The 23764-nt window shown below is 46.4% G+C and overlaps 1 protein-coding gene across 2 annotated transcripts in view; it reads left to right on the plus strand.

Annotated features, from left to right (window-relative positions):
* The first annotated feature begins 997 nt into the window (after positions 1–997).
* The window catches only part of LOC139055910 (carboxypeptidase Q-like), a 67771-nt gene continuing 45004 nt past the window's right edge, over positions 998–23764 (plus strand). The window contains exons 1-3 of one of the 2 annotated variants that reach the window (XM_070533547.1): positions 998–1048; positions 17799–17938; positions 18591–18987. In XM_070533547.1, the coding sequence (XP_070389648.1) occupies positions 1010–1048; positions 17799–17938; positions 18591–18987 (576 nt within the window). In that variant the 5' untranslated portion in view covers positions 998–1009. The remainder of the gene's footprint in view (positions 1049–17798; positions 17939–18590; positions 18988–23764) is intronic. The other variant, XM_070533548.1, reaches the window with a different exon arrangement.

Here is a 23764-nt window from a genome sequence, read left to right on the forward strand (position 1 = left end):
TGACTTTTCCTTTACTTATATTTCGAAACTTAATGAACGGTTCTATGAAAGATAGAGATATTGTTTTGTTCTAAACTTGCCCTTTACAGCTGTAGGATGACACAAAGAAATGAACGTCCTCCCACACAGCATTTCTACACAATCCTGTATCTTCGCGTTTCCTTATTTTCTACTGTAAAAAGGAAATTTTTGCCTCCATGGCCACAACTTAAGTGTGTAAATTATGGCAGCAAAAACTGACCTTGTTATTTCTTTTTTTTTTTACTACGGGACTACGAACATGGATATCTATTTTCTTAGCAATCGTTATTCTGTAGAGCGCCCTTACTGTTCTTCAACACAGAAAGGGATCGTCAACACTCATGATTTGAGATCAGTTAGTTGTTCATTCCTTGAAAAAAGAAAGAAAGCTGGTTCTGTTCTTGCTATGCTTACAACGACTGCAAAAAAAAGTGGGAACATTGAGAACTGATTTACGAATACAAAAGAACCCGCGATTTTGGAACCGGCAGGAGAAATCAAGCTCTCCGTGCCGCGGGCTTGTATTTATTATACAAAACGCTTCTAGTTTACATCTGACTACCTTTTGCAACGGTGCATTTATGCATTTTTAAGCAGAGGGACAGGTCAACTCTAAATGGGCAGGCAACAGCCCACGAGGGCCCCGTGCATTCGAGACAGGCATTTCTTTTATTCGACCGCGGCCACATGGCTGCTTGCTACGCTCCACAGCGTTCAAGCGTACTAACCACTGCTCCTTCGCCTGTCGCGGTGAACTGACTGTCAACGGAAGCGCGTGAAAGCAGCGTTGAAAGGATCGTTACGCTCTTTATTCGACCCAATCAGCACCTATTGCGTGCCCGTCCATGTTACCTTGCATTCTATTCCCACGCTTTTGGAGCATTCTGTAAGACCTTCGGAATTGGTTGCAAATTACAAAAGGATGCAAATTGCGGCTGAACGCGCGATATGGGTTTCAGAACGGCGTGACTGTGCCGATTGGCTTGTCATGGCTGGATGCGTTAAGGAAGGCTGGCAGTTCTGTCCGGTGAGTGCGACAGCGGGATACGCGATGGCATTCCTTCAACTTATATTGTAGCCCGCTACCCTCGTAGACCTAAGCGTAAAAGGATAACGCTGCCCAGATGAACTGTTTTGCAATGGGTGGATCAAAAACAAGCATGCATGTGGCTATCAGAGAGGAAAGGATGAACTAAGTGCAGCATGCCCATTTTCCGCACGTGTCGCTGCTTTGAATGAAGTGCACGCGAGCAGGGGAATATTTATTTTGGAAATAGGTGTCTGTGTGGATACGAGGCACGGAACCGCTGACTGAATTTTACTGTGAGTCCAGTTTAGTGCAGAAAAGAGGCTTCCCTCTGTCGATCCTTCCGTCCATCCATCCATCCAATTTTTTTCTTCGTGAAACTGACGAAGCGACTGTTCACATACTTTCGAGTCGTCATCATTACAATGTCATCGTTGCACGCCACCTACTCATTCTAGATTTAAGCGTGGCGATCACAATGATTACCCACAAATGGCCTAAAATGGGGTGGTAGGTTTTGTTATTAAAAAAAACGTTCGATATAATTATTGACAGCACTTTCTTTAGAAACAAGAAATACCAGATATTGGTTTCGTTCTTCTGACACTCCTACGCCATTATTTACAAGACGAAATTAAGGCAGGTAAATTGGCAAGTATTGTACAATTTGTGGTAGCAATAACAGTGGATTCCCCAGGGATATATAATCGCTCGGCTTCTCTTGCTCAAGTACTTCAAAAATTCAAAGGCAATCACAAGTGTATTCACAACAAGAACGAGCATGACATACTGAATGCCAGTCCTTCTACCAGTGCACTTGCATTCTTCTCTAGTTTGATTATGCGGAGTATTCATGCGATAATACTTTAGAAAACCTTACTAGAAGACTTTATTTAGATCTTAGAGCCACCCGCTGCGGCGGCTGAACAGCTACGGCATTGTGATGCTCAGCCCGAGGTGGCTAGTCCAATACCGGCTGTAGTGATTTAATTCACATGTGGCGGAATGCAAACAGCGACCCTCTGGTGTGTATTCGGTACGCGTTAAAGAGCTCCGCGTGATAAAAATTACTTGGCAGTCGCCACTACAGCATGCCTCAAAATTTGTTTGTTGTTTGGCACGTAAATTTTCGCAATTTAATTTATGTAACCGCAACATATCCTAGTGCTTACATCTAGTAAATTACATGCTTGTTTCAAAGATGGCTTTTGTCATACTCAATGCCACAACGTGGATGTGTTTCTTAACTATTTCTTTGTACAACTCATCACTATATTTTACGAGCTTTACTGAATCATAAATCTAACGTAGTCGTTGTATGAGCGCACACTGTTTATAAGAAATTTACCGCCATATTCATTCCTAACTCGCTTCCAATTATAATGAAACGACGTGAAGACGGAAGTTTCTTTCATGTTTCCCCGGAGTTGTCGTTACGTACACTTGTTAAAGCTACACAAATTCTGTGTGGTACTATATAATTGCGCTTTTTTATATGTATTCTGAGCGCTTTGTTCTAATACATTATATTGACGAATATCTGTAACCATTGCTACTGGTTACTCTGTTTGCCAGGACCGCATTCCCAGAATTTCATATCTGGGCTGACTTTGCGTTTTCGTGGAGCTTGTTGTAATGCGAAATTGTACACAGAGTTTCACGAAATTTACAACCATTTATGTGGTGCTGCCACCGCTGAACTGTCATGAGAATACGAGGCAGTGCTTAGTTTTCCGTAATGGTTGTGTTGTGATTTGAGCCCTTCATAGGGTGTTATTTATTGCGCTTATCCGAGCAAACAATTTTTTTTCTATACTCACGAAAGTAATAGGCTACAGCTCAGAGGCATAATCATTGCGAATAACTGAAATATATAAGCTAAAGATACACTGAATGTTGCAATATTTATACCGTTTTATTGAAGATGATCATTGTGCAAACCCGCCGTGGTTGCTTAGTGGCTTTCGTGTTGGGCTGCTAAACAGGATGTCGCGGGAAAGAATCCCGACCATGCAGCCGCATTTCGATGGAGGCGAAATGCGAAAACGCCATTGTACTTAGAAATAGGTGCACGTTAAAGAGCCCCATTAGGTCCAAGTTTCTGGAGCCCCCACTACGGCGTCCCTCGTAAATCAGATCGTGGTTCTGACATGTAAGAACACATAATTTATATATCAATTTTTATCAAAGTACACACTCACGAAAAGTTTAAAGCCAGAACGACGTATGGGCATTTTCATGGCTACGCTGGCTTAATAAGCATACATGCAGCTCCCTAGACAGTAGTGCCAGAGTCGCTTTCAGTAACTTGGCAGAAAATCTACGGTGATAATTAGAGTGCCATCCGGAAACGGCGAAAGCAACCCACCTGGTCCGTCGTCATGTTGTTATTCTTGCGCAGGATTTCTTTCTATACGTATGTCATACCAGGTGCCTCCAGTAAGCTGCAACATTTCATGACATAGTAATGCATTATTAAAATTATTAAGTGGCGGATCAGTCTCCCGTCAGTTGCATGATATAACTAACATGTATTTCTATTTATATGTAAAAGTACGGTGTTCGAAGTATAGTACAATTTACGCAACATCGGTAGCGCAATTTCTGCAGCAGCGGAACCCTTATAGAAGGCAATAATATTATTGGACGTAAACGCACAGATATGCAATAGACGAGAAGGGAAATAATGGATTGGACGAAACAGAAAAAAAGAAATGTCAGTACCTCCCTGTCTGAAAGACCTAGCCGATCCTGAAACACATGAAAGTAAGGATGAAAAAATTCGCGTAATCCTCAACAAGATTCAACATAGGGAAACAAATGTGAACAAAGGAACTTGTTAAGGTTTCTTCAGTCTGATAGCGTGCTGACAGAGTACGACGTGGATGACGCGTGGACAGGCACTGTATCGCTGCGACTGTGTGCCTTTCGTGTTTGCAGCGCGGACTTAATGAATACTCACACCAAAGGAAACAAGTAGACTACACGAGCCGGAGCTAAGTGCTCATCCAGGTTGCTTGTTTCCTTCTGTATAAGTATGTATTAGGTTTGGGTTGCAAGTAGGATGCGAGGACCAGCAACGAAGTAGCTCGCCTCAGCGCACTGACGATGTCGCTTCATCAGCGATGCCTTCATAATGGAGTTTTTCAACACGCTTCAACAATAGTGCTGCCGCCAAAGTAGTGAGGCCGGAGTTTCTCACAGAGTCCGCCTTGATGAATGATTGTCTACACCTGGCCAGGCTGTGCGAAGGAGTACTACTTGCTACGAACTCGTAGCGTGAATCGTCGGTGCGTTTTGTGTCCTTGCTCCGCTGGCTGTTGAGCGGTCACCCGTCTCGTGCGAGTTGAAGGAAGCCGTTAACCCTCGGTTTGACATCTCCATCCGTAATGTGCGACAGCACAGAACCAAGTGCTGTGGTGGTTTACTGCATGTGCACCATCTGTAACAGTGCCAGCTGTCTCGCCTGCTGCTCTGTCCTGTGGTAGGGAAAAGTTGCATGTGACTGGCATTCCAGAGATTGTGTTGGACGCCCACCTATGTAGACAGCATGCCTGCGAGTATGTTATACAGATGCGCTGTCGGCTTGTTTGCATCTGCTTGACAAGTACTCAGCTGTACAATCAGGGCTATTGTTATTAAGCACAGTATTTTGTGTGGTTATCTCCGGCTTCACCACTTTGGGCTAGGTCTGTGATCAGTAAACTGGCAGAAGAGGTAGCTGCCCCTCCCCCCCCCCAAAAAAAAAAATAAAGGGGACCAGGCTGCATAAATTGTGCAACCGCTCGACAGCACATTTGTTTTAGCAAACCGCGTGCGATCGTGAGTAGAGGCAGAGTCTATTCCCGGATGTTCACGTCGGGAAAGGGCTGAAAGGAGCAAGCTGAATTCTGCATGTTGAAGCCCCCTCTTAATTCTACTTTATTTGAACATAGAGACGATGATGACCCTGACAGCACCACTTCCTCATAGTGCACTAAGTTTTCGACAGAATTCATGCTCCTACTGTGGTTAGCCCCCCGTGGCCAACACGCAAGTATCTCGCCTCTTATTGGAATAAAGTGCAAAGCAAGGGGGAAACTCTACTAAAACACCGAGCTTGCTGAGATTCATCAATTATAAAAAAAAAGAAAAACGATAATTTATGATGGCTTCAGCGCACGGCATCTTTGTAATGCAGCAAAGCATTCAGTGTATTCCAGTGAATCGAGTGACAATTGGCATGAGAATCAACGTATGCTGCTATGACGTAGATAATTCTATAAGCGATGCTGACCAGCATATACTCATCAAGCCGGCGACAGAGGGAATTGCCATGTTGCAAGCCCATCGCCTGGTAAACGCGCAGTGTGTGAAGTTAACTTTCAAAGGGCACAGCCTACCGTCACACGCCAAGGTCGATCACTTCCGACACATAGTACGGCCTTTTTTGCCAAAACCGCTTCAGTACAGGAAGTGTCCAAGGATAGGGTACTGTTAGTGCGGTTTGCACAAATGCTGCCGTGAAAAGATGATGCTCTGGGTCACACAGCTCCGACTCCTGTCGCGCAGAAAACCAAAAGTGCGCCAATTGTCAATAATCTCAAGATGCAAATTCAAAGAATTGCCCACTTGTGAAAAATGAGGTGAAAGTCTTGAGGCAAATGGTCAGGGATGGTTTCTCACACAGGGAGGCTGCCGCTAAGGTGCGACGTCGACATTCACGTTGCCGGCGATCTAGGAAACCCGCTGCTATTGCTAAGGACGCACCGCGTCCACTGACACTGCACAAACTTCCACATACAACTAGCAATAGTAGCAATGAGGATCCTAAGTTGAAAGCCCCCAATATCATTGCCTCATGCGAGGAGTGGCCGCCGTTGCCACGGCTAGATCCAGCAGCGGAGCGACAAGATGTAGCACGCTCGTCGAATCATGCTTTGCCTTTTGGCAGCAACCAAGACGACGACAAAGAAGTTGTCACCATGATAAGGGCCCTTTGAGCGCGCTACGAGTATTACTTACCGCCATACACACTCCGGCGGCATGAGGTGCACTTCAAACACTGGATGCCCTGAATCCGGTACTGTCGGTTCTTGAGAAGCACCATGGCTGCTCATCTACAATCGTTCCTTAAGGAGGTCAAGGAAGCGTCTATTTTCCAATGAAATGTCAGAGGCATTAAATCCCGCATTTCGGACTTTCGTCCGTTTCTTTTTAAGAACAAATTTCCAATAATCGTCATTTGTGAACCAAACATTGAGTGCGCCATCCATCGATCAGGATATAAAGCTTTCATGTGTGCCACCTGTAGCGACCGCAGCAAAGTCATCGGTTAAATCAGATGCGATTTCACGTATGTTTTACACCCAGTGGCACCTGATGACGACAATCAGTACGTATGTTTGGCTATAAAATGTAAGACCGTCACACTCACGCTTCTAGGTGCCTACATTTCACCTTCGAGTCAATTTTACAACGCAATACTAAGTGCAATTCTAACAGTGACACCTGGACCATGGATTATTACCGGCGACTTCAATGCGCATCATCCGCTATGGGGAAGCTTAAAGGTGGATTGTCGAGGAAGACATGTACTATCCTTCACGTCGTACCACGAGCTCTGCTGCCTGAATGATGGCAGTCCCACTTCTCTGCGGGAATTGACACACAGCAGCTGCCTGGACTGAACTTTTGTTTCAAGATGCCTCAGTGCCAGTGTGAAATGGTTTATGGACAACAAAACGGATGGTAGTGTCCACGTTCCAACATATGTAGGAATCGAGTCACGCTCTACCACAGTTCTTCATCACATCGACTGGCCTAAATACACGTTGCTCATGGAGAATAAATGCCAAGAGATGCAGGACTGTCTACCTGGCAACATCGAGTAGCTAATTAACGCCGCTGCTCATGAAGCCACAAGAGCTTTTCGGCCTATTTCTAATTTTTATGAATTCGAAGCAGAATTGGAGCACCTTCGAGAAATCCGCCGTCGCGCGGAACAAAGGTAGAAACGCACCAAGTCCATCTACGACCTAAGGGAGGCGAGACGCACAAAGAAAATCCAGCGTCGTATCAGCTCCCTGCAGTCTCTAAAATGGAAAACCGTCTGTGAGCTCCTTGATCCGCAAAAACCTCTGTCCCATATATGGAGAACGGTGCGTGGTCTTCGAACGTCACCGCAACAACGCCACCCCTTTAAATGCCTGGCTCTCTACCAAAATCGCAGAGAGATCGACGAAGCGGAGGACTTCTGTTTCGAGGTTGCTGTTCTACCACCATCGCTCGCTACACGTGATGCCTGTGATGTTCCAATCTCACGGGATTCTCGTATGGACAATCTGCTTTCTATCGAGAAGTTGCAGGTGGCGTTGGCAGCGTGCAGACGTTCCTCGTCACCTGGGTATGACGGGGTGACATAAGCTGCTCTTGCAAACCTCGGTCAAACAGCCCGGCATGCTCTTCTAGAAGTGTACAATAATTCATGGCGTGAAGGAGTGGTCCCTGCTGCATTGAAGTCCAGCTGTTTTGTGCCGCTGCTCAAACCAGTTAAATCACCCCTAGGCTTGGCATCTTATCGTCCCATTGCTCTGGCCAGTTGTCTAGAAAAGGTGATGGAGAGGATGGTGCTGACGGGTCTAGAGTGGTATCTAGAACACAAGTTATACCCTGACGCTATGGCAGGCTTTCGACTCGGATACTCCTCTGTAGACTACGTCACAGATATTGTCTCGTCTGTTCAGCAGGAAAAAAGCTTAAGGAGGCTGTCAGCGGGGATGTTCCTGGATGTGAAAGGCACTTATGATAACGTAACCCATCGATCCATCCTGGAGGCCTTGGGCGATGTCGGCCTAGGCGGCCTTGTTTTTCGATGGATATTCAGCTTCTTGAAGGACAGGTCATTCTTTGTGCAAGCAGAGGATGGTGCGTCATCACAACACAACACCTACCATGGTGTACCACGAGGCGGAGTCTTGAGCCCCAACCTATTTAACCACCTGCTCATCGACCTGGTTCATACCTTTCTGAAATCCGTCCACGTGTCGATCTATCCAGACGATAAATGCACTTGGTCATCAGGAGCGACGCGTCCCTAGGTGCACGCCAGACACCAAAAAGCGGCTACACTAACATCAGGTTATCTACGAGCGCGAGGTCTGGAGGTGTCCTCTGAGAAGTGCTCTATGGTCGCTTTCACGCGCAAAGCAGTGAAACCGTTCGTTGTCAGGATTAATGGATAGCCGATTGCCTACGAGAAGACGCACCGCTTTCTAGGAGTGATAATAGATTGAGACATCTCCTGGAGTCCTCATATCTCCTACATAACAACGAAACTAGTCATGATAACCCACGTGCTCAGATTTCTTGCGGGAATGTCATGGGGTGCATCTGTGAGTGCGATGCTCCAAGTCTATAACGCTATGTTCCTCGGTCTCCAGCGCTATAACTTGCCTCAACTGGGTGGGACCGGTAAGACCAACCTCCATGCCCTCTAGTCTGCAGAAGCTGAAGCTCTCCGAATTTGCTTTGGTCTTCCCAGATGTGCATCCACGGAAGCAACAATAGCCATCGCGCATGACCACCCCATCTACACGTATCTTCAAGTCATCGCTTTAAGGGTGCATATCGGGCACTTCGCCAGACTTCCATCGTATCATCTCGCCTCCCTTCCTGCCTCTCGACCTTGTTCAGCATTTAGCAGGATTATTGCTGCCAACCAAGGAACTTTACCGTCACACTTCACGCCTGCAGCAAGACCATCCCTAGCACTGTGGGGCCTCAATTCACTCCAGGCTCTTCTTGTTATTCCCGGTATCAAAAAGAAAACAGAGATGTCATTTTTCGCCCTCAAACAAACCGTGCTTTCATTCCTACATGACAAGCACCAAAAACGCATCCACGTTTACACGGACTGTTTTGCCTCCTCTAAAAGTTCAGCTGGAGCAGTGGTAATTCCCGCAGAGTCTGTCACCCTCAGGTTGAAGACGTCACACATTACATCATCGACGGCTGCAGAACTCGCAGCTATCCTTGCTGCTCTGGAGTCTATTGGTGACAAATCATCACATTCATGGTCCATCTTATGCGACTCGAAGGCAGCTCTTCATTGTCTGATGTCCCCTTTCAACCACGGACCACATGTGCAACTAGTCACACACATCCCACTACTCCACCATCACGCAATCAACAAGGGGCACAACATCATCTATCAGTGGGTACCGGGTCACTGCGTTATTTCGGGAAATCACCGTGCGGATGACGCCGCCCGATCAGCCCACAGTGGTGCCCATGTTATACCAATACCACTCTCACGAACAGATGCAGCCACAAGTCTTCGCTCCATTGCCCGCGAGCTTAGGTAGAGTCTGTGGAACACCAGTGAATTCACGAACGCACGTCTCCACAGAGTGGATCCACGTCTGCATCTCCGTCTATCACCAGGGTTACCACGAGCGGAAGCAACACTTCTGTGCCGCCTGTGGCTCGGTGTGGCGTTCACGAACTCCTATTCATTGCGCATTGGAATGGCCGACAGCCCTACTTTCGACACCTGCGGCTGTGAGGAGACGATTGCGCCCCTCCTTTGTGATTGTCCCAGTTACAAAGGGCCAAGAAACGTGCTCGTGACCGTGCTCGAAAAACTGGACAATCGCCCCTTTACAGAGGAAAAAGCTCTAGGACACTGCTCCAGACGGGCTTCGGCACATAAGGCCTTAAGGGCTTTGCTGAAGTTTTTAAGGACATGGGAATTGTGCGACCGTCTTTGAGCTTTGTAGCGCGTAGTATCGCGTTTCTGTGAGAATTTTCCGGTTTCCTTTATTTTTTCTCCCTTCTTCTACTTTCTCTTTTTATTCCCTTTACTCCTGTACCCATCACAGGGTGGCCAGCCGGTTTCTTACACTGGCTAACCTCCCTCTCTTTCCTTCCCTTTGTCTCACCCCCTTCTCCACAATACTTAGAAGTAGTGCAGTGAAATTATATAGCAAGCGAAAAGAAACATAGTACCGGCAGGCGGAGGCCTCAGGTGCACACCTAAGATAATAATGAAGACTACAACCAAGTCCACTTGTGTTTCCAGATTTTATAACAGGTTACTTACGCTTCGTACGCGCGCAAATTCTCGCTTCGATTCACTGCAAGGCACTGCTTGCTTCAGTGCGGAGGCCTCAGGTGAGAACCTGAGATAATAACAAAGGCCAGACCGTGTCTTGCTTACACTGCGTATGCGAGCAAATTCTTACTCGCTTCTCTGCAATACACTGAATGCTTCGCCGCATTACAGATGTCGTGCGTTGAAACCATCATAACTTACCGTTTTCTTTTTCTTTTAATAACTGAAGAATCGCAGCAAGGTCGGTATATTAGTAGAGTTTCCCCTTGGTGGTCTACGGCTTATTCCAATAAGTGGCGCGAGACAATTGCATGTTGGCGACGCGCTTTTGCTTCACACATAGCGGGTATAAGAAAATCATATCCCACGAAGAATCGGGCGTCACAGCGAAGCCACACGCGCGGCAGCAGGAAAGTACTTTTGGTTTGAAGCACGCTTTGAATGCATTTGGACGCACACCTACAAATATATGCGCGCGCGCTTTTCATTTTGCGTGGGATGGACTCAGTCTCTCTGTGCGAAGTCAAATTATTTTGCACAAGTGTGCGCTCCGCCTAACGTATGCGCCGTTAAGTCTTACCTGATCGTACTAGCGTTCTCGAAAATATGCTCTTCGAACTGCAACAAAAACTTATCGAGTCGTCGTTATTGCTGTGGCATCAATACATGAACCCAATTTCATGCCGCCGTCCTCTTCCTTTCGACTGGCGTGTGTCCGCTTTACGCATGAATGATTTTCAGCGTAGGTCAAAACGGAGCGATGCGGCTTTCGGCAGCGAGGCGCAGTGTTGTCAGAGGCCTGCACAGAACCCTTGAGTAACGTTGCACAGGTGCTTCTCGAAACATTTCAAGTTGCTTTACGCGCCTCAGATACACCACAATGCAATTGATGTGCGCTCCTATCACCGAATGGGCATGAGTTGCCACTGCTGCATCATAGAGCTGTATCAAGTTCACCGGGCCGGCAGCTCACCTTCGGAGCGTAAGCAAACTTAAATCTCGGAGGCAACGTCTGAGGCCGCGTCCCTGAGTGCCGCCATGCGAGCGGAAGTGGCCTGTGGCGAGAGCCAATAGGCGCGCAGCTCTGAGCCCCCGTACACCCCCCCCCCCCCCAGGCACCTACGGGATATGTTTTTAGTATACGCTTCCGGGGCAGCCGCTCTCTCATGTGTGCTGACAAGGCGGCGAGCAGATGGCAGAGCGAAGTCGACTTTGTCAACAACTCGAAGCAAAGGCTAGAGTTTGACGTAATAGTCTTGCGGAGACGCACAACGTGGAAAGAAGTAATTTATTAAGGGAAAATGAGACATCCACCCAGTCGTAGCAATTGCTGCAAAAGATCACATACAGGTTCCTCGAAAAAAAAAGACTCGAAGTTGCAGAAAAACTTGTTGTAGAATAAATTAGATTATACGGTTTAACGTGCCAAAACCACTTTCTGATTATGAGGCACGCCGTAGTGTGGGACACCGGACATTTCGACCACCTGGGGTTCTCTAACGTGCACCTCAATCTAAGTACACGGGTGTTTTCGCATTTCACCCCCATTGAAATGCCGCCGCCGTGGCCGCGATTCGATCCCGCGACCTCATAATCAGCCGCCCAACACCATTGCCATTGCGCAACAACGGCGGCTAACTTCGTCCTGGTCCGGAACTTGAACCCGGGACTAGTTTCCGCAGAACTATTACGTCAAACTCTTGCCTCTGCTTCGAGTTGTGGACAAGTTCGACTTGGCTCTGCCATCTGCTAGTCGCATAATTAGCTAAGATTGTAGAGCGGCTATCCTGGAAAGGTGGTGGCCCCGTGTTAGAGTCCTGGACCAGGTCGAATTTTTCTTAAAGTACGTGGCTTTGCTTAAAAAAAACCGTATGGGTTTTTTCTGTCGAAATTGCTATGATTGAGTGGATGTCTCATTTTCCCTTGATAAATTACTTCTCTCCACCTTGCAGCCTTCCGCGGAATCATCACGTCTTATTTATATGACTTGGTCTGGAGTGCTTCATTCACTGCTGCAACTCAGTGTTGGCGATTTGTGTTTTCGCTTACAGATGTTTCTTGCCTCATATGCTTGTCTGCCATCACCTCTGTAGATTGCTCGACAAGTTGTAGCCATAATAAGCACAACTGGCAGACTTGTGTACATATAGTCTTGAATCTGTTTCTTTTCCTTTGGCAAAATAGGTTTCGTTTCGTTCCATCAGACGATTGTGCGCACACATGCGGGCACTACCTTGTAGCTCGTATTCTTCGACTTGCATTCAGCCTCCAGATTTAATCCGGCAGGCTGTCTTCAGGTTTACTAGATGCTTCCCTTTTTCCAAATATAGTAACCTTTTGTTTCAGTGGTGCGAATTGTAGCTGCGATCTTGACATCAGTGCCGCGGACTCTCATTGTTGGCATGATAAAGATGTCAGTGGGAAGTCGTTTCTATTATTTGCAGTTCCTCTGTGATCGTTATTTCTCGGATAATATTTTCTGATGTGCGAACGCTAAATTCCCTCTTTCCAACTTGTTGACAGCTTATTCGCGAGGTCGAAGCGTCAAGCGACATATGCAGGCTTTTCTTTAGGAGGAAGCCGCATTGGCTAAATGATGGAGACATAGATGGACTGTGTCTTGTTTCACTTCCGACAGTTCTTGCAGTTCCGCCACAATGTGGTTTTTATTGATTTTATACGAGCCCGTCGAGTCTCTTGCCAGTCTGCGATATTAAATCCAGTTCCGAATTTCGCTTGAATTATTCTCTGATCGTAACTTTCAGCTTCTCTAATTTCCGCTTCCAATCAGTCGATATCTGCAGTACCTCTACTTTCTTACCAATATCCCTGAGCACACGATACTGCTCTATCAAAGTGCAATGAAGGCACTGCTGCTCACGTATTGGCAGGAACTCCACATGCAAAAGGCCTTCGTTGTTTGCGATGATATCCATAGTGACCTTATGTACGAGGCACCTGCCTCTCAGGTAGCGCCTACAAGAACCGATTCAATGCAGAAATTGCAGATAATCACTGATCGACTGCACGACGATGTCAGGTAGACGTTCCGGTGTATTCAGATATGAATATTTTAGAGGATGAAGTTTCAGGAATTGTGCAGCGTGACATTCGTCGAGATCTGGGTCTGGCGTATAGCTAGACGTTGCACACCAGCTTGACTCCTCGGTGTATTCACGATACTCCTCGTGATATCAGTGCAGTCGCGAAAACCTAAAGATTGCCTGATCTCACCTCTGAAGGTGCTCCCTCCCGTGTTTTACGGTACCGAAATGTAGACAAGACGATCCGCCTTCCCCGTGGTGAAGCCTTCCGCTACAATGCGGTTTATGTGAACATACAGATGACGACGTTCATCACAATGCCGTTAAATAATAAATGTAGAAGACAACGACGTGGACTAGCGCCCACGCACTAGTCCACGATTTCCTGGCTTATACTAACGGCCACTTTTAACGCTCCTCGACTGTTCTCAGCGCAATACACCCCATTTTTCCGTCCTTCTACCGCGAACGCTCTTTTGTTCCACATCAGATGACACAACGTTCTCTGTCTTCTACTCAGTTTTCAAAGAAACGTCTATCTCAACAAGTTAAAAGATCCGTAGTGCTTTCCATTCATCGGGTTTGGAGTGCGTCCCATCTTTCGTTGAAGTGGCAAGTTCTTATGTCGCGTGTGGTATCTTCGGGGAACTGGGGTTAGCGGAGCCTATCTTAAGTGCCTTGGACTGTGTGAGCAAATTTAAAGTGTCCTGTAACATGTAGCAGCAGTTCGTGGAAATTTGTCAGAATTTCTTGATGGACTGCTTGAAGCACATAATAGAGTCGCTATATTATGTTTGGTTGATCAACTGCGAAGAGCCTTGCACGTAAGAAAAAATAATGCCAACCCACGCCCTATTGACCCAGCCCTACCGTTGCCGTTGGAACTGGGTCACAGCCCTCGCCTCATAGCTCTGTGCTGATGTGCTGCTCAAATGCTGACGCTTATTTATGTGAAGTCTTTTTTTTCTAGCTTCCCTGGGTTTCATATGCCACATGTCTTATCGAACAAGCTGAGCCTATAGCGGAGACTGTGGGATGAAATGTGGTGACTTGGTGGGCTGATTTTCGCACCATTACGTTATGTGCGAAAAGGCTTTAATACGGCTTCCAACAGTGACCAATGCTAAAAACAGTTGAATCAGAACGTGGATCGGCCGTTGCTGATAACACCATGGAATTAGAGCCGCTACGGAGAATCCTGTCAACCTAGCTTCTTTGCCGTTTATCCCTGGTTTGGTGTCTGTGTGCCACCAAATAGACCTAGCGGCGTGTGTGTCACAGCTGAGGTCTGTACAGGGAAAAGAGGATGAACAGCTGCGACGAAAATGTGGAGCAAAAAGGATAAATGGTGTTAATTTAGCTTAATGGTACCCTATACGGCCCTCACGAGCATTAAAATTGGTGCGCCACGTCATGCATTTGCAAGATGCCAAGGGAATCCTTGGTCAGAAAATTACAGTTCACATGGGTCAACAGTATGTTAAAGGCTGCAGGTAACGTTTCCTTTCTGTACACCGATAATTATTGCCCATTTATCTGTTTCACGACGCATCATCCCAAGTGAGAAAGTCAACGAAGAGCTCACATAATAACTGCGGTTTCTATCAATTTTTGTGCAAGGATTTGTGCCTTAGTATTGCAATTTGTAGCTCAGTCTGCAATAATTTATGCCCGCTTTCCAGTAAAACAAAAAAAAAACACTACTGAAAATTTGCCCGTTGCTGGGTATGGCGGAATCCATCACCCACCATCATGGTGGATTATGGTGATGGGTGGAATGGTGGGAGACGGGTGGCACGATGGGTGTCGGGTGGCACGGTGGGTGCTAGGCGGCACGGTGGGTGATGGTTGGCACGATGGGCGACGGGTGGCACGGTGGGTGACGGGTGGCACGGTGGGTGACGGGTGGCACGATGGGTGACGGTGGCACTGTGGGTGCTGGGCGGCACGATGGGTGACGGGTGGCACGGTGGGTGACGGGTGGCACGGTGGGTTACGGGTGGCCCGGTGGGTGCTGGGCGGCACGGTGGGCGGCACGGTGGGTGTGTCGGGCAGCATGTTGGATATGATCGCAGGTAGGGCATGTCAAAAGCAAGTTGTGCGATGTATTGAAGGAGTAGCCATTGCACTTACGAAGCTGATGGCGGGCTATCTTCATGTGATATTGAGTCTTGTGAATTGTGCAGTCTGTTCCACATGTGGCTGTTTTCATGCCATAAAGAATCAATGTGAAGCACCACATGCTAAGTTGCATATCATCACACTTTATTGAAAAAGAAAATTCACTGGACGTATGCTGTATTTAGTTTCGCACTCGCTTGCCCTTGTGACCTGCTTCTGTAAAAAAGCTCCGAAGGTTGTTCCGCACAGAAAGAAGGCAGTTCTCCGGAGGTGGAATTGGTGGCCCCATTGGATGGACATCTATGTATTGCTCCAGGCAGTCTAAAACAAGTGTGCTATATATATAGAAGTATATTGTTTTTCTAATGATTTGTAGGAATAAGTGAATGAAGGAAATCTGCTGCAATCACTTCAAGCAAAAGATCTATTCAGCAAACGTTTCAGAAAAGAAAATGCAGCAAATATTACACACAAACATATGGTACCCAGCGTGCAAGTCAGAGCAGCTTTATGTGGAGTGAGAACTCACATTGCATGCATCACATGGTTTGCAGGTATACATGGGATTTTTGCAGGTGTTTTTCGCCAAAGCCACACCTCTTCTCATTGGGAGGTTGGCTTGAGTCACATGGCAGGTACACTCAAACCCTCATGGGGCAGATCTTTGGCTGCCGATTTGGCAAAATTTGTCTGCTCTTCGACTGAATGCATTTTGTATTCCACTGGAATGTTTTGACTTTGATTAGTGACAACACCCAAGCATAGAAATCTTTGGGTCCTGAGAAAGCAAGAGTGAGGTGTACAAACAGCTTACCCTCGTAAACGAGTAAACCACCATGTTTTAAAAGCAGCTCTTATTTTGCATTTCCTGGCCTAAGCACCTTGTGGTTAAAACCAAACGCGCAAACCTGTAGCACTTTAATATGCACTGGCTTCGCAAGGAAATGACGTTGTGACGTTGTACTCCCACGCGAACGGCGCATCTCACGTGAAAGCAATGTGCTAGACAACTCGGAACATGCAGCTTTCTGTCCGCCCTAGCTTGCACAGCAACCCCCACTACAGCTCCAGTTTCTTGAAAACGCTCGAACCTTGCTCTGTTGTGTCAATGGTTCAACGTGTACCACCAACAGTGTTATGCCACGTTACAGGGCATGTACACACTGTCCGCGGCGCAACAATTAGTTTCGCCCACTTGAGCTATGATGGACGTCACCAAACAACTTCCCCATAAAACTAATCATTGTTTAGCGCATTGGAAATGTTGATGGTTGAAATTAAGAGCCGTTTATATGTACTCATGCTTCGTTGGGACTATCTTGTGCCATTGGACTAACGGAAGGTTTTACGGGAAGCATATTACAAGAGCTCAACCCAACTCCTCAGGCGCGGCGGTCTCGCCTTCAATACCACGTGACACCGTGACGTCACGACAGAGGAGAAACGGGGCTACAACTCGAGCCGTCGCTCGCGGCGTCGCGGTGGTATATAAGCAGCTGCGCTTGCCTCTGCTAGACACTCACGAGGTGAGATGCCTCCTGGAGACAGAGCTGCTCGTTGGAATGAGAAGCGAAGGTTGCGGCGTGCTACAGAGACTGTTTCTAGGTTGCTTTGCTACGGCGCAGCGACTACGCGCCCTGCATCGGACGCGGTGAGCGTCGAGCAACGCAGCGTTCGGCGCGACAACGAAATGTGCGCCTGAGCAAGCACTGCATGCCTGAGCCGACGCCGACGACACCGGCTTTTCTGCGACACGAGCTCCTTAACGCTGTCGCGTTAAAGTAAAGGCTAGTATGCTTCGCATCCTGGGCTTAACCTTAGCTAAGCCACAGCGAGTTTTTTTATATATGTAATTTATAAGCCACATCTTATCCTCTCTTTTGTTCGTCACTGACGCTTTCACGACGGGAGGAGGGGGAGGAAAGGTGAAATTCGTAAAATTGCGGGAATGGACGGTAGCTTAAGGGAAGGAGGAATAAAGCTCGTGCTCTGGTGGCCATGTTTTTCAACCTACGGAACCGCCTTCCCGAGCCACAAATATTTAGTATTGTATGTCTGCTTACGGATTTGTACGTGGTCCTGTTCTGAAAGATGATTATTATTGTACGTGCGCAATAATTTCTGATTTCTTCGTGTATTTTATGGCACAGTCCGAGAAAGATTTCATCGCATTGACAAGAGCATCCTCGCCACCTAGAAACTGGCTGCTTCAAAAGCTCAGTACATACTTTCAGGCTTCAAGAACCATTGACTAGAATGTCAACCACAGTGACGAAACGATTGCTCGTGATAATAACTTGACATAGACAAACTAATCGCTCGCGGACTGTTTTCTAATATTCTGGAGGGAGCCGTGTTGTGTTTAGCAACCAAGCGCTATTACATGTGCGTAGTGCATGTTACCAGGACTCATCACAATAAAATCATTCTCGTTAATGTTCCCTGCATGGCTCCGTTATGCAATTCCCGCCTTCTGTGAAATTCACCGCAGGTATATACGAATGTGCGAAGAGGGTTCTCTACAAGAGTGTCATGGTGCGTGGCTTTTCTGGCCGTTTCAAGTATTCCTAAGGGAGCGTTTTGCACAGAGGATATCAGAACATCATGCCAGGAGCGAGACGTTCTTCCCAGGTAATGTACAATGAATCTCCCTTAGCCAATAAAGTTACCACAATCTTTAAGTGAGATCAATTGTAGTGTCCGGGACCACATAGTCGAATATAAAACATTTCACTTTTTTTTGACATAGCAGTAAACAAATAAAGATGTTTCCTCGTGGCCTTCCTGTGAACGTGCCAGCCTCCGAATAGAGGAACTGAATAATATTAAAGAATGTGTACAAATGTTTGTTAATCATCCCAGATATAATAAATGCACTTGCGCCCCGGTGGTAAACACAGCCACTGTGCCTTCCATAGATGGAAATCTACAAATTTGGGGGAGATACTTAGAATTAGTTATTTTTATTCGTTATGGTCCCATACTCCCGAAGGTATAACGGTAAGCATCGGTCTTCTTGCTGTTTATCATCAGTGGACACCTTTGTGAATTCAATAGGTGATAACCTTGGTTTTATTCGTCTTTGAGATGTATAAACATCGTACAAATTACAAAAACATTAAATTTAAAAAGCAAATGCAAGCATCTCGATAATGTGCGCTCAGTGAATTTATTACTTTGATACAATTCGTTGAATCACTTCAGTATCAATTGTTGCTTCGCTTGCGTCCATATCACTCTAATAGCGCCCTAATTCTCATTCTTGTTTCCGCCCCCTCCCGAGCAGGAACATCGTGAATGAGGTTCGAGAATACGCCCCAGTCATACATTCTATCATCAATGAGGTTGTCCATGGATCGGAGCGAAACAAGACCTACGAAGAGCTGGCATTTTTTGTCGACACCTATCGTACAAGATTCACTGGTACAGCTGCATTAGAGAGAAGCATAAACTACATGGTCAAGTTGCTCAAGCGTCGCCACCTCGACAATGTGCACACGGAGCCAGCGAGAGTACCGCGTTGGGTTAGAGGATATGAAGAGGCTTGGATGATGTCACCGCAGTTGAAGAAGCTGCCCGTTTTAGGACTCGGATACAGTGCGGCCACGGCTCATCGCGGTATTACTGCTCCAGTCCTAGTCGTAGACTCGTTCGAAGAACTGCAAAAAAATCGCGAAAAGGTACGTTTTCACTGAACTGGCGGCTAAGCCAATTCTAATTTCAGAATATACGTACGCAACTATACCAAATATGGCGAGAACAAAAGGCGGGTATGTTCGCCTTCCCTGGTGTGCACTACCCCATGACGGCTCCTTTTTCTGCTCGCGCTGCATGGAGTATGCCCGGCTTACTCTCGAGGCTGTGTAACGACGAACGCTTCTTCTGTAGTTTCATAGAGCAAGTGCACCGTAAATTGCCTAGAAACAGTAGAAGCGCGAAGGGCGTATTGTGAAACCTAACGATATGTTTTTGAAGGTATTCACCGCGAAGGCTGCCAACATTTATACTAAAGTAAATGCGTGAGTGAGCAACTTTACCTGAACATACTTTACGATATTGACTTTTGGTAATCAAAGTTTTGTATCTGTTAACCCATTAGGGACCGGTTTCTTTATTTTCTTGCTATCTTGAAATAAATGTCATATCTTAACTTACATTTATACTAATAATTCCCATGCAAGAAATTATTACTCTTGCCTAATTAGTTTTTGAAATATAGCCCGTGACCATATGGTCACACTGGGCCCTTACGTTACAGCAAAATACGCGAAGTTAAAAACATTTATTTCAAGCCATGAAACATCACAAAAAACATATATAGCGAATAGTCGAGCACTTATTTAGTGTGATATGATATAAATAATCGAATACACATGCGGACGTCATATCTGTGCACCGCGTGGTTGCAATTATCTCATGCACACCTCCACCTTTTGCCATTAGGTATTGGTGCACCAAAGTGGGCCACTTGGTCATACCGAGTACCAGTCAGGACATCACCAGTCTTTGGTATTCTGCGTTGACCAGGTCCTCTAGGCTTATTGTTCCATCGCATCAGGTAGCTTTGTGCAATTTGCCTGCGGAATTCCACCTGCGTGACGTTGAACCCTGTGCTACGAATTAGCGCCTAACCGTTGCTGATAGATACACCGCAAAGTGAAGTGAAAATCGGCCACCACCACTTTTTGCCATGGATTGCAATCCTATAGGCACCTGCATTTGCATCCATCTGGTCCGTACCTCCTATAAATCTTGTACTTAGCAACAGTGTTCGGATGGGCCACCTTTATTCGCTTCTTCTCAACATACGAGTACTTGCCCTATCGAGTACGGCATTGTCAAAAAGATCGAACAACTCAGCAAGTGAAAAGACCCTGTAAGCAGCAAAGTTTGGGTCGGGAAATATGCCAAGGCTTGTCTGGAGATCACTCTTCGTCCACTTAGAAGCAGTGGATAATTTTGCCGGAATGGCCGCATCAACTACAGAAGAAGAAACCTCTGATATTCTGTCACCTTGCTCGCCGGGGTCGTCATCGTCCGAGTCGCATCCACCAATGCGGCGTCCGTCAGAGAAAACAGTTTCAGCGCCGGCTAATAGCTACCACCTGTTTAGAATGTCAATGAGCCCACCTGAGCCTTCATCGGCCGAGTTTTCATCCGAATAGGTGCTAGCCTCTGGCGGCTCGATATAAACCACTGACACGTCGTCATGTTCCTCTATGACTGCTTCGCTATTTCTTCCAACATCAACCTATTCCGACAATAAAATAAGAAATAACCACTGTGGGAACGCGCCAACAGCCGTGCACGAGATGAGAATGCAGTTAAAAAACATAAAAAGTTAGGTAGCCTAAAGGCCTAGCGTGACCATATGGCAACGCGCAAGATAACACGCACGTTCATGGATAAATCAAACATTATTCTTTCACAAATGCTCATCGAAGGTCACATATTCAAAGAGCAATACGGAGGTAAGGATATCTGACTATTTCTTAAACAAGTAGTAAAAAAAAAAACACTTACCCCCTGAAGCGATGCGTGGCAACGCTACTCGCAGAGCAACACTTATTTCTGCATTTGCGAGGGGCTCCCACAAAAAGACTGACAGCTGCTGCCACTTGGTATCCATAAAGGGAACTCTAATCTGTCAAACAGCGCGTTAAAGGCGATTTTGGTGCCGTTTTGTTAATCTTAATTAATTGAAATCCACTGTGCAGACTAACGTGACCATATGGTCACGCTGGTCCTTAATGGGTTAAAGAGCGATGAAGGTAGAACGAATTTGTTAACTGTAAATCAACTGTGGCACTCTCCCTAAAAAATTGCAGTTTCGCACAGAAGGTGATCCACTGATTGCAATAGCAAATTAGTTAATAGCTATACGAAGTAAGGATAGCGGTAGTAGTGGTCGTGTAAACTTGAAAAGATTCGCTTGCTAACTAGATTAGCAATGACAGAATATGTAAGCGTGACTGAAGGAGGACGCATAGGGAGAAACACACACAAGGAAAGCGCTGTCTTCTTGTGTCTGCTTCTTTCTACGTCCATCTTCAGTCGCGCTTACGTATTCCATCATGGATTGAAACCAATTAGCTTGCCAACCGGGTTTAACTAAATTAAAGAGCATGGTGTCGCACGCATACAGGTAAACATGAAGACATTTCGCTCGATGAACGCGGGAACTTGCGGTCAAAATGCTGCACTGAGAGATCGCGGCAGCAGCAAGCGAATTCACCATCGTGCATCTGTCACCTCAACGCGTACGAAACGTCGAAAGCACGGCGCATACATTGCTACCGCCACTACGCGCACTCTGGAAATATCGCAGATCGCTTCGAAGACCAGGGCCGCGCGGGCGCGCACTTTGGCCGCGTCGCAGACCGCTTTCAAGACCCACGAGCACCGGCAACGCATCCCTACGGCGTCCGCCAAAGGCATCTACTGCAGCGTCCACAATTCCCGTGCCAACTCCGTAGTAGACGCCGCATTTGTAGCCACTCGGTACGGAGCACGACCTACTGGAACTCCAGACCTGCACAGATATGCGGCTTCTATGGGAGCAGCTTGCGCCCACTTTCGTTCAACCGACTGCCGTAGGTGGCGCTTTTATAACCTGTTCGTCTGCTACGCGGTGGGCGGTTGTGCGGCGTTGTAAGTAGTACGGAAGCTGTTGTGTTGCGACGAACTGCTTCTCTAGTTGACGATTTTTGCTAACACAGTGACAGAGATGTCACAAGGCTTTGGTCGGTCACTTGGCTCCAAAAGTTGACTCCCCGAACCTAAAAAATGTCGGAGCGTGTAGTCCGCTGCTCTCTAAAACAGCGTTAAATAGCCGCTCCCACTGCCTTTTCCAAGGAGATTATTATAAATCGCATTGTGTATAGAGTTCGCAACGTACCCAACAGTTTCATTGTACACGTTGTAAAATTCGCGTCTGCGCTCTTTAGAAACTTGAAGCCACCGTAATGTTCGACGACAGAACGATTACCACTCATTTTAACTCTTGAAAGTTGTCCGTGAATGCGTCACGAGTTCAAAAAGTGAATTACGCACACAGCTTCACTGCGTACGTATCTTCAGCACCACCGTTATGCTGCCGCCGTACTACGCGGAAAAGCTAGCTTTACAGTTTTAAAAGAGTTCCGTGACACGATTTTTAGGTCTGCACTGCAGCACGTTTTAAAGCACTGGGATCGCTTAATTTTTTGCAAGCTTTCTACTGAGCTAGACATCCAACGATATTAAAAACAAGATATGCTCACCTTCCCTTGAAACAGAATCGATCAGACTATTGCACATATCGGTTGGAGGACTTACTAGTGAATACTTTTACTATACTTTTACCAGATCATCTTCCTTTCAATACGGCACACAGTAGTAAATCCTAATGTCATCTACGACATTAGGCTGTCTGTAATCAACTAAAGAAAGCTAGATTATCCTATGAATCTTCTTAAGACAATTTTTCCAGTCTCTTAAGGAGGCTAGGAAAGGGAAATTTATGCCGTTGATCTAGCATTGCAGCGGCCACCTATGCTCGTTGTTTACATTTCTTGCACCGCTCATCGTCTTCTAGTTTCATTATTCAAACGCAAAGCATTCGCAAATATGTCTTCTTTTGTATATTTGTGAATTTATTCATTTACCGCCAAAACAAGCGCTTTGTGCCTGCCGAAATGGCAAGACAAGCGCTGAACAGATCGCAGAAGCAGACGACAGCGAACAGGTTATGACTAGCGCCACTCTGCTCGTACGTTCTTTCCCTAGCGGCAAAAGGGGCGAACTAGACCAGGCGTGCTGGAGGAGGGAGATCTGTGCAGGTCTGTAGTTCAGTAGGTCGTGGTACGGAGCATAGAGTTTCTAAATAAGTACCCTAGAGGGAAATGTGGCGCTAGTGTCTACGGGGGTTCTCATGAGCGTTGCCTCAACCTACATGGGAATGATGGGAAGTACAGGCTTCGGATTGACTTCGATCTTTAGACTAGTGGCGTTTGCTTCTGGCGCAGTAAAAAAACCTATACTCAAATATTATCGCGTAAAATCTAATTCTATTTCTGTAGTATGTTATATAATGTACAACATGCTACATAAACTTTGTATGACTTTGAGATGGAAGCATGGTTTACTATGGTTTGTCACCAGGACACACCAGGGTATGCATACTTGTGCGATTCTGTTTCAAATTTAACGCCAAAGAATAATTATTTATTCATTTTTGCAACAGCAATACAACCGTGCATGTGCTTATATAAATGTACTCATCAAGTATTTCTGGAAATAAAAATGTTGTATTGTGACAAAGCGTTGCGCCCTTGAGCGGAATGCTACAAGTGTCGTCTGCTACGACGCCTGCTCGCTGCAAATGCGAGACGTTTCTCGCAGACGACAGGCACTTGCGAACTCCCTCGCTCTTTCGAAAGGTTGCGTCGGCTGTCACGATTGCTGAACGTCTTCAAG

Source organism: Dermacentor albipictus, chromosome 2 (genome assembly GCF_038994185.2).
Source record: "Dermacentor albipictus isolate Rhodes 1998 colony chromosome 2, USDA_Dalb.pri_finalv2, whole genome shotgun sequence".
NCBI classification, from domain to species: domain Eukaryota; kingdom Metazoa; phylum Arthropoda; class Arachnida; order Ixodida; family Ixodidae; genus Dermacentor; species Dermacentor albipictus.